We start from the raw sequence: 14,172 nt of genomic DNA, 5'->3' as shown, positions 1-14,172 counted from the left end.
GTCCCAGAAAACCAGCAGAGAGGGACAGTTGGGCGGGGGGGCTCGCAGGGAATTGACTAACTGAAAAAAAATCAACCCTGGGTGCCGGGATAGAGAGAATGGCTTTAACCGCGGAAGACAAAGAAGGCCATTGTTCATTGTGTGTGCAGGACTGATGCATATTCAGGAGGCGTGTTGTATAAATTAACTCTTCTGCTGCATTGGCGCTACAAAGGTGTGTGGCGGATAATGGAGAATAAATACAATGTAAAAAAAAAAAAAAAACTGAGAAAAGTTCCAGCATGTCAGTCGAGCTCTGGAGAAACACTTAAATACAAAGAGCTACTCTCAAAATATTGTCGCACAAAATTATGGCAAATCCACTTTTTACATCACCCGACAAACCGCAAGAGAATAATTAAGCCCCGCCCCCCCTTCCAAGAAATTCAAAAATAAAAATGCCCATTAAAAGCATCATCACACCCTCCCAAAACCCTTGTTCACAGTTTTCTCCTTTTAAAATAAACATTAAGAATCACAAACTGAATGGGTTGCTGTTTCTGCTGATGATATGTTTCTTTTTTGGGGGAAAAAGAAAAAAAAAAAAGTGCTTGCTTGATTCCATTGACACGCACACCAAAAAAGTGAGGTGAGCGTTTCCGTTTGCTTGCTGGCCGTACGTACGTCCGTCGTGTTTTCAGTCAAACGCGTTTCAATGGAGTTCTTTTCTCCAAGCTGGTTTCACATTGATACGCAACAGTACCATCATTTGGACTAAAACATGGTGATCGTGTGGAGTAAAGTTGAAGACGCACAAAAAAAATAATAAAAAAAATTCAAAGCTTTGTCGTTTCAAAGTACACCTGTAAAAACTGTGCTAATTGCATCTCAAAATACAAAGTCTTATTACACAATTTTGCCTATTTCCTGAGTTAATACGTTTCTTGTAACAGACAATATATACTTTTTTTTTTTTTTTGCCATTTGAGTTCTGGGCTTTCCCTGCCACAAGTGTTGTTTTTTTACTGTGTGTGTAATTATCAACATTATTATTTTACAATGGGATGACAATTGGTAAAACACAAGGGTTTGGAAAGTAATACGAAATGCAAGTTCATCTCTACCCTCAAAATGTTTTAAATTACATTTAAAATCTACGGTTTACGATCATTAAAAAAAACAAAAAAAACCTACATTTTCCCAACAAAATGTAAGAGACTAAAATACGTGATTAAAAAAAAATAAAAAATTGCATTTGAGGCCATGGAAGACCCTCCCTGGTCATGTTTGCATCAACATTTGATGGCAGTGTTTAAAATAAAATTGCTACGAAAAACAAAATTTTGATGAGTAGGAGGCGGGGCAGGGTGGACAAATACAACGCCCCCCCCCCCCCCCCCCTCCATCCCCAACTGGTTTCATCTCGCCTGAGCCTTATCTGAAACTTTGGCTTGTTGGGGTTTTTGATCCTGTACTGACTGGCTCACTGACGTCAGCTAACAAGCTGCTATACCCTGAGAACTCTGAGACCGGAGTCCGTATTCTGTGGTCCACCTCCGCCCCGGGGTCGCTGCCGTAGCTCAGAGGGGTGCGGCGTCCCGACTTGAACTGGGAGCCGAAGGCCTGGGCGAAATTCTCAATCTGGTACGTGGTGGATTCTTTCGGGGGGTTCAAAGGAGACAGGTCCGAGTAGCCGGAACCGTTGGCGGCGCCGGCCCCGGCCTTGGCTTGTTGCCCCTTGGAGCTTTCCGTCTGGGCGGTCAGATCCTGGGGAGGTAGGTTGAAGGCTCCGGGCGAGTGCTGCTTCTCCAGCTGCTCCGTCAGCTCCTGAGAAGGCGTTAGCTGCTGGTGGCTGGCCGGCTCCAGAGTCAGGTGGAAAGCCGCCTGGGAGGGGGAGCCCACCAGCATACCGTAGTGGGACTTGGACGAGGTGGAGGAAGAAGCGGACGAGGGGGCGGCGATGGGCAGCGGCGAGGAAACGGTGGGAGGGTAGCCGCAATCGTAGACGTGCTTGTCAGCGAACAGGGGCCCCGTGGGACTGGAGCTGCTCGACAGGAGAGTGAAGGGCCCCGTGGCGCCCAGGCTGGGGAAGGGCCCGCTATGGCTGGTGCGCTCCAGGGCCTGCAGGAGGAACTTGGAGTACTCGCTCATCACCGCCGTTTTATCGCCCCCGTTGGCCGCGTCGTCCTCCAGCTCGGGCGTGACGGGCGCCGCCGGCTGGAGGTCCACGTGGTGCGGGTGGTCGGACAGGTCGAAAGCCACGTCGTGGTGGTGCCCCCCGTCCGGCTTATGGCTGTAGTGATCCAGCAGGCTTTGCAGAACCTCGTCCGGGATGCCCGACTTGTCGTGCTTGAGCTCCAGGGGGGACGTGTCCAGCATGGCCAGCGTGGGTTCGGGCCCCAGGGAAACCTGAATGACGCCGCCCCCCTGCGACGCCATGTGGAGAGCGCCCGCTCCGTAGTCGCTATTGACAGCCTGGAGGTATCGCCGCTTTTTCACAAACTGCATGGCGTCGTCGTAGTTGGTGCTGGTGGTGGGACCCTGCTTGCTGCCCCCGCCTCCTTGGAGCAGACCCATGTTGTCCAGCCCGGAAGCGTCCATGTGATCCAAGGAGCCGGCTTTTTGGCCTAACAGTTTGTGTCCGTCGCCGCTGTCTTCCAGAGAAAGGAGAGCCTTATCCAACCCCTTGCGGCCCGCTTTTTTAAACACCAATTTGGGAGAGCGGCCCTGCATGGCCGAGCCCGAAGGTTGCTCCATGCTATAGTCCTGCAGGCCCATGGCGGCGGCGGCGGAGGACGAGGCCGCCGATGCGGCCGCGCTCTTCTTCCTCTTGCGCTCGCCGCCCTCCCCGTTTTTGGACTTGGCCCGCTTGCGCCCGGAGGTGCTCGCGTTTCCCTGAGTGAGTGAATAGCTGCCCTGGCCCAGCTCGGCCTCGCTGAGCTCCAGCATGTTGGGGTCCAGGCCCTTCTTTATGGCTTCTCCGCAAGTCCGCTTGTGCTTCAGTAACCGGTCGGTTCTTGAGAAAAACTACAACGTTGACAAAGAGACAAAAACAATCAAATGCAAAACTCATTTGACCGGTGTGGGAAAAACGTCGGCCCAAACCTACTTGTTGGCACGTATCGCAGCGATACGGCTTCTCGCCGCTGTGCGTGCGTTTGTGCCGCTCCATGTGGTACTTCTGGATGAAACGCATGTTGCACTGGTCGCAGCTGAACGGCTTCTCCCCTGCGACAAACAGCCGGGACGTCATTTGCGACTTACGGCAAAGTCCGATTGAGATGGGCCAACTCACCGCTGTGGATCTTCTCATGCCGCTGGAGCAGGTACTTCTGAATGAAGCTCATGTTACACTGACTGCACCGGAAAGGCCTCTCACCTGTGCGATCAAGAGTACAACCGTCCCCGCATCACATTAACTAGCGCTCGGCCTCATTTCTGAGTAAAAGTTGCCGCCACGTGGCCGTTTTTTTTCTTTCCCCCCCAGCCCGGAAGCAACTGTGAGGGATAAAGGGACTGAGAACTTCCCGGCAAAGGGGATGACTAACACGTCTAGAAAGACATGAGCAATGGATGAGTCAGCTCCCGGGAGTCGGCCATGACGCCACGCTACCCGACGGAGGCGCAAAAGCGCAAGCAGGAAAGCCTCTCACCTGTGTGTATGAGCACGTGTCTGCGCAAGTGATAGGAGCTGCGAAAGGCGGCGTTGCAGTGCTCGCAGATATGCGGTTTGGAGTTTGGGGACAGGCAGGCTCCGTCCGCGTCCAGCATCATGGCCTACGGGACAACCGGGAGACGCTTAGGTCTGAGCCCGCTCAATACTCCGATAGAACCAGCCAAAAAAACAGGATTAACCTTTGCGGCATCGTTGCGTTTCCGCCGGGCTTTGCCGCCCTGTCCGTCCCCGTTGGTCCGCCTCCCTCTTTTCCCCGACGAATCTTTTGGCTCTTTACCCGCTCGTCCTGACATCTGAGGGCAAAGCGCGAGCGAGATCAGTCTCAAAGTGACACGCGCGTTTCAACCTCGGCGTTCCCACTCACCGGGTCCCCGAGGGAGCGCACGTTGCTGTGGCTGAGGTCGTGCAGGAGCATGTTATGGTGATTCTGGTGGTGGTTGCCGTACGACATGTCCGGCATGTCGGCGGCGCTCTTCCCCGCGCCGGCGCAATTCATCGACACGCCCCCGCCGCCACCGTAGAGAGGCATGCGATAATCCAGCTCGCTTAGCCGCTCCTGCTTGATTCCCATGCTGTGGAGGAAGCCGCCCGCGTTGGCCACGCCGGCGCTCTGGTGGTCCGGGGGCGAGTCGCGCTCCTTCTTGAGGACCATCTCCTGCGGGAGGTCGCCCATGACCGGCTGCGGCGTGAGCCGCGTGAAGCTGGTGACGGGCGGCAGGTGGCTGAACATGAGCATGCCGGGCGCAAAATTGGGATCCATGCCACCGTTGCGCAAAAACTCATTGCTGATTTTGTCTTGGATAATACTCATGGTGGTAGCTTTGCTGTGTGCGGGCGCGGGTCAGGCCAACGTATCTAACGAGGAAGGCAGGAGAACACCCTGAAAAAGACAACACACAACATTACACTAACCTGGATGTCAAACCGCTTGTGACACTTTAGGTGACCTGACCAGAGTGAGGCCGCACGTAACCAGGAGTCCAAATGTAAAATTTGGAGTGAAACACTGTGACTAGTCACCATTTGATACACTCATCTGCACATTGGCCACGGAATGTGAAAAAAAAAATCGGATGTAAGTGCAAACGTCTGCCAACAATACAGTCTAAAATATGCATTTATTGTTTTAATGAAGCTACATATAAGACCAAAAGTCAAATCTGGAGTGAATTCGTGTTGTTTTTGACACGCGTTTGCAACTCAGCCGATCAAACGTTAATGTCAATGCAACATTACTAATTAGTCGGTTCGCTAGACTTGCCTAAACAAACGCTATTTAGGTCAAACACGATTTGACGTTTGAGCAATGCAACTAGGACACACTCTTGTGCCTAAAGCAGCAGTTGAAAGCTTCGACGACTCGTTCTCGAGTCAAAATGCGAGGCGACCATTTGTCTCGGCGACATATTGAACACAGAGCAGATGAGCTTTTGTCATCCATAATAGTTAGCCAGCTAGTTAGCATAGCAGCCGACTCACCACAATGAGCCCGACGACGCATCATCGAGATCGCCCTCGAAACCTTGGCGCAAAATGCTTAGAAAAGCACCACAAGCCCTTCAGAAAAGTTCTATTTGAAGCCACGGCTTGTAAAAACGAAAAAGAAGTTCCCTTTTTGTTACCCTGGTTAAATCGCCCATCAATTGGCTATTTAAAAATGGATCAGCAACTGCTCGACAAAATTGTATCGTATCAATCGAGATACATTTGTATAAACAATACATCGTGTTGAATTGATCTTTCAGTTTTCCACGAGCTGGCGTGATGTGATCATCTCTCAAGCTTTGCAGGCGAAATTAGAGCTCGCTGGCTGGCGCTCCGTTTATTGATAGCTAACTTTAGCCGTAATTACGAGCGGATAATCATTACCGAGCGTGCGTGTGGCTGACAAAAACCTCACCGAGGCTATTTCTGTTCCACGTAGACTCCAGATCCAATGAGCAAACACAGGCGATCGCGGCTAAAATAAAGCCAGATTCGAGCTTCAGCACCCAGTTGTGTTCATAACAATCAAACTAGCCACGAGCTAGTTAGCTGGCTGCTAACGCGCTAGCAGTTAGCTCCGAGGGAAAAGCCGCATTACGGCCCGTGCATCACAAACAATGATGCTGCCTTTCAGTGCATCTCCCCCGCGGTTGCGAGCCAGGGTCGCTTCGCGAGGATCTCGACGGAGTCCGTTCCGAACCGCCAAGCCGCTTGGGTTCTCGCTCACCTACACATGACCGCAGACGGCTTGGAACGTGCCCGTGGTGCCTCCGTATTCGCAGCTTTGGAGGGTTTTATTGCCAAAACACTGTTCTCCGGCGGCCGCTGCTTTCTTCCATCTTGTCGTGGCGCGGGGGATTATGGGTGCAGGCGGACCGACGGGTCATGAGAGGAGACAGCCGCAACAGCAGCCGCAGCCGCAGTCGCAGCCAGCCGATGACGTTGTGGACCGACTTGCAAATGCATGCGCATGCAACCGTGCATTCTCTCCGACTGGTGTGAATCAGCAACCTGTCTTTTTTCTGGAACAAAATAACACAATTTTGCCTCCCTTCATGTATATTATACAATAGAAGTACAGACGCAATAGAATTGCTCTTTCTCCTAGTTTCACACGTATGTAGCCCACAGGGTAACTATAAGACTCCACAGTTTGTACTTTCACAAAATTCAATGTCAAATGTTGCGCACCCGTATTACGCACCGGGCCAATATAAATATAAGTAAAACCGAGAGAGTGCCGTCAACTAGTATGTGCTTCGGACATTTACCACGAGAGGGCGACAAAGCAATTCAAAACATCCACCCACCATCATATTACATGGTTACGCAGTCCAGTGTCTTACGTGTATGTGTATTTTTGCCCCGCAGCATGGCTCTTAAAAAACTGAGCACTGAGAAGAACGACGTGTGCAACATAAGCGTACTAATTTCCGGTACTCCACGGGCTATACATATTTACATATACATTTATAATGGTATGTGCTTCAGACATTCGCCACGAGAGGGCGACAGAGCAATTCAAAAAGTCACAGCTTTTATAAACGATATAAAACGTCTGCACACAGTTCAAATGCAAGGGTTTTGTCAGTAAAAGGGCAGGCATAAATCATTTCATTTATTCCACTATCGTGATCTACACTATACAACTCGGAAATAAACTATTTAAAACAGGGCATGTTTACTAATCCTTCCCTCCCTTCATCCATCCATCCATCCATCCAACGAGTTTTGGAAGACCCCTCCGCGCTGAAGCGCGCACTGAAGCCTGTAATGAGCATGCAACTTGTGTAGATAATCAACTATCTTAATTTGGGAAGCGCACGGAGTGCAGTGGAGTTAGCACGCGGACAAAGTTGGCACTTGCGTCAAAGGACCGCGCGTGCGCACGCGCGCGCTCTACTGTGCGCGCCGCTCGAACACCAGTGCCTGGCGTTCATTCGCAGTTTAGCACCTCCGAAGATGCGTGCGGCGGGCTGAATGCACATTGCTCTTGCCGCGGAGGAGGGTGGCCGGGCGGGTGGAGGTGCAGGGAGCGCAGCAAACTTGCACCAACCGCAAGTCTTGAGCGCTTGAAAGAAAGGGCCGATCGATACGCACCATGGCAGCCGTACGCAGGAAATTCGGCGAGGACTACCAGGTGGTGAACACCAACCAGAGCATGACTTTCTGCGCGCCGGCCAAGAGGAAGCGGCAGCGTTTCGTGGAGAAGAACGGGCGCTGCAACGTGCAGCACGGCAACCTGGGCGGCGAGACGAGCCGCTACATCTCGGACCTGTTCACCACCTTGGTGGACCTCAAGTGGCGCTGGAACCTGCTCATCTTCATCCTCACCTACACGGTGGCGTGGCTGGTGATGGCTTCCATGTGGTGGCTCATCGCCTACATCCGCGGCGACCTGAGCCACGGCGGCCACGACGCGTCCTACACGCCGTGCGTGGCCAACGTGTACAACTTCCCCTCCGCCTTCCTCTTCTTCATCGAGACCGAGGCCACCATCGGCTACGGTTACCGCTACATCACCGAGAAGTGCCCCGAGGGGATCATTCTCTTTCTCTTCCAGTCACTGCTGGGCTCCATCGTGGACGCCTTCCTCATCGGCTGCATGTTCATCAAGATGTCGCAGCCCAAGAAGCGCGCCGAGACGCTCATGTTCAGCCAGGACGCCGTCATCTCGCAGCGGGACGGCAAACTATGCCTCATGTTCAGGGTGGGCAACCTGAGGAACAGCCACATGGTCTCTGCGCAGATCAGGTGCAAGGTCATCAAGGTAAGGAGAAGCAAAGTTGGACCGTTCCTCTGCGCTCTGCGAAGACCGCCAATATAACAATAGTAACATTCTTTACCCCTTGCCAAAATTGATGCGTATTACCGCAATTTACTAAGCTTACAATAGACTGCCGCTTTACAGTGCCACCTGGTGGCCAAACCAGAAGGCGCATGGGTATCGAAGCATAAAAGGACTTTGTCAAAATTGCTCTGTTGGTTTCCTTCAAACAAAAAGGGTCTTCTTTTTTCCCACTCAAGTGCACCGTGTCAACGTTTGACCACATCCATTTTTCTCAACTGCATCACTATGATTTATCAGCACTTACAGAGGCCTGCATTGAATTCCCATTTGTCTGTAGAAGTGAATTGTGACCCCTGAGGGCCAGTGTGAATACCACAGCCCATTGCGTTCTGGCACCGTGCAATCAAAATGGGGCCAGTCAAGGAGAAAAGTGCATGTTGGATGAGAAACTCCATCAACCCATGAACTACAGCACCTTCGAGTCAGCTGGAGAATATCTCGGGCAGACTTTGTGTCGGAGGCGGTGTTCACTCTGGACTCGAGCTTCCGCGCAGCCCCTCTCTGTGAAGTCTACTTTATCCCGTGTGTGCTCTTGCTTCTTCATGGCTGAGTGGCTCGGGTCACAGCATGAGGGTCATCACACTGCCTCAGTCAGCAGAAAAGCTCTCCACGGGCTGTAATTCCAAGTTCAGCCTGGCTCTAAATGTCCTCAGCTCAGATGGATGGCTCCCTGGGGGACAATGTCGGTGGGGCACTATATATGCTTTGATTAAAGCCGTGATTGAGCCAATTCGTGCGCTCGCTGGACCGCACGTTATTTTGTCACTGTACAATTTCCAGCCTCTAACTGCCGTTTGATATCTCCTACAAGGCAGCGCTGTCGATTGACGTGTCATTGTCATCCGCCGCGTCCGACAATAACAAGCTTTTGTCACCAAACGTGTTTTTTCTGCAGTCCAAACAGAAAAGGATTTGCTTTGTTGTGACCCAGAGAGTTAGTCGCGCTTTTTGTCCCGGTGCAGCAGCGCCATGATCTCAAGTGACAGTTTTGCCCTCTGGGGAGAAGTCACAGAGAAAGCGCTGTGGATCCACTCATGCTGGCCACAACATTAAGGACACCTTGATTGTGTACAATCAATGGAATGGGCTCGATCAAGCCTGGCAGCAACAACGACACGGCAGTTTGGACTCACGGCTCAAGGTCAGAGTCGGGATGGTGGCCCTTCAAGGTTGAGGCGTGCGGTAATAAATTCCAACTTCTGATAATGATGTGGAGCTGCGCAAACTTGGCTGTGATCAAGTGATGCGGGTTTAGCGGGCAAAGACACGGGTTGTAAATCGTTGCGCCGCCCGAATACTTTGCCAAAGCAAAATCGCTTGATTACATTAGCAGTATGTCAGTTATTTATCATGCGTGGCTGAAACGGAACCTCATTTGCATATGGTGCCGATCGCTTGTTTCACGAGTCGGTTAATGGTTCCATCTATAAAACAGCGGATAACCATTTGGGCCCAAATTGGATGACACCGTTCAATACGACGTTGTCAGAGGAATATTTTCACAATAACAATCAGCCATAATAATAATACTGATTAGAATTTTTGTAACGACGATCATGGGACCCTGAGGATGCTTGAGAGTCGCGATGGGAAAATGAAGCTTCGTTGTAAGAAGTGATGTGTTAGTGTACTTTCAACCCAATGTTGAGCTGTGGTAAAAGAAAATCTGTTCTAAAGCAAATATGAAGCTTCATTTTCCCATCAGTCAATATTTGCAGTTGGCAAGACTCGTAAATACAGAGTCAAAGATTACCCCGGCAACTCAAGTGTGTGGCTGGATTTTTACTGATTTGAATTCGGGTCAACTTGTGGCGTGTTTGAATCCTCTCGACAGCTCTTGCTGAGGCTGCTTTTTTTCCGCGATAAGGGCCAAGAAAAAGCAGAAGCGCCGCCGCCGCCGCTGCGTCCACGGGGACTTTTTCCATTAATACAATCCAAAGCGGTATCCGATAAGTACCTTTGACTTTTAGAGTCGATGAACGTGAGTTCACCTCAGAAACGGGAGCTTGTCATGCGTGTCATGACGTCGCTCCTCAGCAGGGGAGCCGGCGATCTGTGGGCACAGACGTCTTCCTGTGAAATGTCACACCCTCCTGTCCTCCACATCGCTGTGAATACAAATGACTGCCCGTTTGCCATCTGTGGTTGCTCACCCCCCCCAAAAAATAAACAGGAAGTACAATTTAAAAAAGAAATAAAAAAAGATTATTAATTTTGTGGTGACCTCAAGATCTTTTGGTGTGTTTCCGCAGTCTCGTCAGACCCCTGAAGGAGAGTTCCTGCCTCTGGACCAGTGCGAGCTGGACGTGGGCTTCGGCACGGGCGCCGACCAGCTCTTCCTGGTGTCGCCGCTCACCATCTGCCACGAGATCAACGCCAAGAGCCCCTTCTTCGACCTGTCGCAACGCTCGCTCATGAGCGAGCAGTTTGAGATTGTCGTCATCCTGGAAGGCATCGTGGAGACCACCGGTGAGAGATCTTTGAATCCACTTTGGGGGTCAAATGCTCTGATCCTTTGAGTTGCTAAAGTTTGAGAAACTCAAATTTGACTAATAACTAAAGTCTGGACTCAATAATTTGTGTGAATTAGCCTCCAGCAATTTTCTCTGCAATATTTAACGGAATGTTTAATTAATGCCCTTGAATGATGCACGCTTCAAGCTCGTCTCCATTTCCGTCATATATTCTCCTTTGTTCTTCCCTGAGGCGATTGTCCACTTTTCACTTTACTGTCCTTTTTTTTTTTTTTTTTTTAATGCTCCAATTTCCCTTTTTGAAATATTGATGGACCGTCTCGTTGCGACAGGAATGACGTGTCAAGCGCGGACATCTTACACGGAAGATGAAGTCTTATGGGGCCATCGTTTTCTGCCAGTCATGTCTCTGGAGGAAGGCTTCTTCAGGGTGGACTACTCTCAGTTCCACAACACCTTCGAGGTGCCCACACCTCCCTACAGCGTCAAAGAGCAAGAGGAGAAGTCGTCGCTGACGTCGCCCAACGTTCTCCCGGTGGCCCCCGCGCCCTCCTCCCCCCTGGCGGGCAATCGAGGGGGCCGCAGAGGGAGGCTCCTCTCGGCCGACAACGTGGAGCCTGCGGAGGAGCAGGCCGCCAGGCTGCCCAGCAAACTGCAGCGCATGAGCTCCACCAGAGACGAGCAAGCGTGGAGAGGCGCCAAAACCACCACGACGGTGCCCTTGCCCGGCGGCGGCAAGGCCTCCAGCACGGGCGACCTGCCGCTAAGCATTCAGAGGTTGAGGTCCAGCTCCATCCCCGCCGCTCGCCAAGGGGGGCGGCCCGAGGAGCAGGTCCAGCTCTTGTCCTTGGACGCCGGGGAGGCCGAGCCGGAGAGGCAGCACAGACCGGCGGCGTCCCTTAACACCATCGCCGGCGGGCGTCCGGAGGACAACTTGCCCGCCAAACTGCGCAGAATGAACGCAGACCGTTAATTCCAAAAACTTTGAGATCAGGCTTTCTTTTCACTTTGACCACATTTTGTTATATTGCAGCCAAATATGAGAAAATGGCAAGAAAGCGAAGCGTGGTGTCCACGCCGCACGGCCGATAAAGAGCAGTTGTAAATTTACCTGCAGCTTTTATTTGCCGGCTACCCTCAGAGAGACCATAAGCCATCCATCCGCCCCTACTGTGAGGATGGCTCGCCATCTGTAAGCCCCGCCCCCACCCTACTGCCCTTGAGCATCTTCGTTTCTCTCACAGACTCTCTTCCCGGACGAAACGCTCCTTATCTGTAAACAAAGCACGGAAAGATTCTGCGGAATAGGATCGACTACAAATCGTTTTTATCGCTTTTTGTCAGAAATAAAATTTAACACAGAATCACTGTTTCTAAAAATAATAAACATGCCAACCTAGCATTAAACTAGAAAAGTCCGAAAAAAAGTCTTGAGCTAGCCAAATTGTTTTGTGACATAATGAAAGTACAAAACCAATTCTACCTCTTCCTTCCAATTTTTTTTTTTAATCAAAGTTGATCTATAACCGTCAATGAGTTAACTGGGTGAAGGTTCCGTTTATTTTCTTCATTTGAAAAATTCACTGTGAATTTGTTGAAACTGAAAGACAAAAACGCAAACAAATTGCTCCTGCTTAGTTCCACTGTAAATGTGCAGTCCTTGACTTGTATTCCTTTTTATTTTTTTAAACTTATCAAAAGCCATCGCCTCAACAAAGGAAGCCCTTTTAATCTATTTTACTCCAAATGAGCCATAATATAAAAAGTACAGCTTGTATGGATTTCTTTGATACACTTTGGGCAGTTTGTTTGAATTACATTGTGACAAAAAGACCATTTTGAAGAACATCCTTTCCATCTTAAATTGATTTATGAAAAATATCAGACGGCTTGCCATGCTTTCAGGGGAGGAATTGTTGCATTATTGCATTAAAAAATAAGCTACGGGAAGGGAGGGGCGGGGGCATTTCTCAAGTGCTAAATAAATTCTTTGCAAACCCAGCCGTGTGTGTTGGTTGGTGTCATACTTTTGGCCGCAGAAGAAAAAAAAAAGCCCTCAATGCTCGGCGTGCCACCTGCTTAAATCAACAAGCATCAAATATTCAAAAGCCTCGAACACGTTTGCGTGTTTTGACACGATGAATCCGCTGAATTCAAGATGGTGACTGCAAGTCTGGCAAATTTCCGACGTGGTCTCTGATCCTCCCCGTCTCCTGTGAACCAAATGAACCCAGTTAATATCTTTGACGTCTATAACTGTTAATGGCACTGAATGAGTTAAGCTGTCAGCAAATGTTCTTTAAGTGTTTTCTCCGTCGGTCCCGGCGGACGTGAGTCGTCGTTATTTGCCAGCGCAGTGTTTGTTTTGTTAACATTGCCCGAGGCCCGGTCCGTCGGGAATCCCAGCTTGGCTTTTCGTGAACCTTCTCAACATGTCTGCTCAAAGTTCTTAGTCAGAAACAAAGAAATATTGGCAAAAGTGCAATTTTGGTCCCTTTTTTTTTTTTGATAACGATGTTCTGCGTTGTTTGAGCCCGCTCTTTGACTTATAAAGTTGTTGTTTTTTTCTACAACAAAGTGAGTCACTGTCATCATGACGTGGGAGAAGAGAGCAGCACGTTGTTGATCCTCGTGCAGGCTCTCTCGGGAAGAGCTTGGTAATCTGACTGAACATCCGCACTGACCAGATGCTCATCCATAGTCAATGAGCGCAAAAAAAGGGAGGATGACGGAAAAGCAGTGTCATTAGTCGGGCTGGGTGCTAAATTACGTGGGCTGAACTTTGACCCGTGTGCATGACAACGAGACGTTTACAGGTGGATTCAGAGAGTGAGGGAAAAAAAGATGCACTTGTGCCTACAGCCTGGCGAAGATTGAAAAAAAAAAAAGAGGAAAAATAGAAAAAAAAATCAGACTGGTGCAGGAAAAAAAAGGAAAAATAGAAGGGGGAAAAAAATAAATAAAGAAAGAAAAATAGTGTGCTGAAAACATTTGTCCTGTGAGCTAGAGATGGAATACATTTACATGAACGGAGGTGAAACATCACTACAAAATTATAGCCACAGTGGGAAGCTTCAAGCATTCATCTTGTTTCTAACCCCGGAGGATGATTACAGTTACTTTTATCCAAAACATCAGCACGGAACACTTCACCTTGAACGCGGCTACGTAAAAATTGCAAAATAAATGGGATGACTCAGAGAATGCGATGCTACACCGATGTCACTAATCAAAAACGATGCTACGCAGAGATAAAATAATTTCATTATCATTCGTCAATGCAGCATAAAATAAACTAGCGACGCTTGGGCTCAATGCAGCATTATTTCTCAGAGATGAGCTATTCCGACATAATTTGAGCAAAGCGTCTGAAGCTTTGTTTGTTTTTACGAGGCTTGTCACTCCATTAGAGCGGCACAATCTTATTACACAATATGTGGCCCTTCGCCATGTTGTAATTGCGCTCTTGGAAATTATTACTTTTTACATCCAAGAGGAGGCAGCTGCTGTCGAACCACCGAGCGGATGAGGCATCCTGTTTTGTTTTGAGCAAAACACAAAGCTTTCACGATCACATGGCTTGCGTCCGCTAAATATTTGATCGATTTTTTTTAATAAGTGAGCAGGGCCGCTCGGGGACGGCTTTACCCGGTTCGCATGTGCCTAGGTGAGGCGGAAAAACAAACTAGGTGTCGTGATTATTTCAA

At 49.7% G+C, this 14,172-nt stretch overlaps 2 protein-coding genes across 3 annotated transcripts; one reads left to right on the top strand and one right to left on the bottom strand.

The window, feature by feature from the left end:
* Nucleotides 1-919: 919 nt before the first annotated feature.
* Nucleotides 920-6,120, bottom strand: znf281b (zinc finger protein 281b). 2 transcript variants are annotated; one of them, XM_061304612.1, is made up of 7 exons: nucleotides 5,868-6,120; nucleotides 4,020-4,535; nucleotides 3,835-3,948; nucleotides 3,633-3,756; nucleotides 3,275-3,358; nucleotides 3,089-3,207; nucleotides 920-3,006 (listed from the first exon to the last, which is right to left on the bottom strand). In XM_061304612.1, exons 2-7 carry the CDS (start codon nucleotides 4,464-4,466, stop codon nucleotides 1,414-1,416), a joined length of 2,481 nt encoding a protein of 826 aa, XP_061160596.1. In that variant the 5' UTR covers nucleotides 4,467-4,535; nucleotides 5,868-6,120; the 3' UTR covers nucleotides 920-1,413. The 2 variants fall into 2 exon arrangements, with proteins under 2 accessions (XP_061160596.1, XP_061160597.1); XM_061304613.1 differs by lacking the exon at nucleotides 5,868-6,120 and adding an exon at nucleotides 5,556-5,858.
* A 764-nt stretch (nucleotides 6,121-6,884) lies between these two features.
* Nucleotides 6,885-12,387, top strand: LOC133171336 (G protein-activated inward rectifier potassium channel 1-like). The gene is made up of 3 exons (XM_061304619.1): nucleotides 6,885-7,910; nucleotides 10,244-10,460; nucleotides 10,798-12,387. The coding sequence occupies exons 1-3, from the start codon at nucleotides 7,242-7,244 to the stop codon at nucleotides 11,436-11,438; spliced, it is 1,527 nt and encodes a 508-aa protein (XP_061160603.1). The 5' UTR covers nucleotides 6,885-7,241; the 3' UTR covers nucleotides 11,439-12,387.
* The last annotated feature ends 1,785 nt before the right edge of the window (nucleotides 12,388-14,172 follow it).

The sequence above is a fragment of the Syngnathus typhle genome, linkage group LG18 (assembly GCF_033458585.1).
Source record: "Syngnathus typhle isolate RoL2023-S1 ecotype Sweden linkage group LG18, RoL_Styp_1.0, whole genome shotgun sequence".
NCBI classification, from domain to species: domain Eukaryota; kingdom Metazoa; phylum Chordata; class Actinopteri; order Syngnathiformes; family Syngnathidae; genus Syngnathus; species Syngnathus typhle.
This window is presented reverse-complemented; position numbering and strand designations above follow the sequence as displayed.

Bases quoted from the DNA above. Each gene is read 5' to 3' on its own strand.
- znf281b (XM_061304612.1), bottom strand. From the start codon at position 4,466: ATGAGTATTATCCAAGACAAAATCAGCAATGAGTTTTTGCGCAACGGT. The intron at 3,949-4,019 runs GTGAGTGGGAAC...CTTTGCCCTCAG, and splicing joins TGCGCTCCCTCGGGGACCCG to ATGTCAGGACGAGCGGGTAA. The intron at 3,007-3,088 runs GTAGGTTTGGGC...TCAACGTTGTAG, and splicing joins GCTGCGATACGTGCCAACAA to TTTTTCTCAAGAACCGACCG.
- LOC133171336 (XM_061304619.1), top strand. From the start codon at position 7,242: ATGGCAGCCGTACGCAGGAAATTCGGCGAGGACTACCAGGTGGTGAAC. The intron at 7,911-10,243 runs GTAAGGAGAAGC...GTGTTTCCGCAG, and splicing joins TCAGGTGCAAGGTCATCAAG to TCTCGTCAGACCCCTGAAGG. The intron at 10,461-10,797 runs GTGAGAGATCTT...TCGTTGCGACAG, and splicing joins AGGCATCGTGGAGACCACCG to GAATGACGTGTCAAGCGCGG.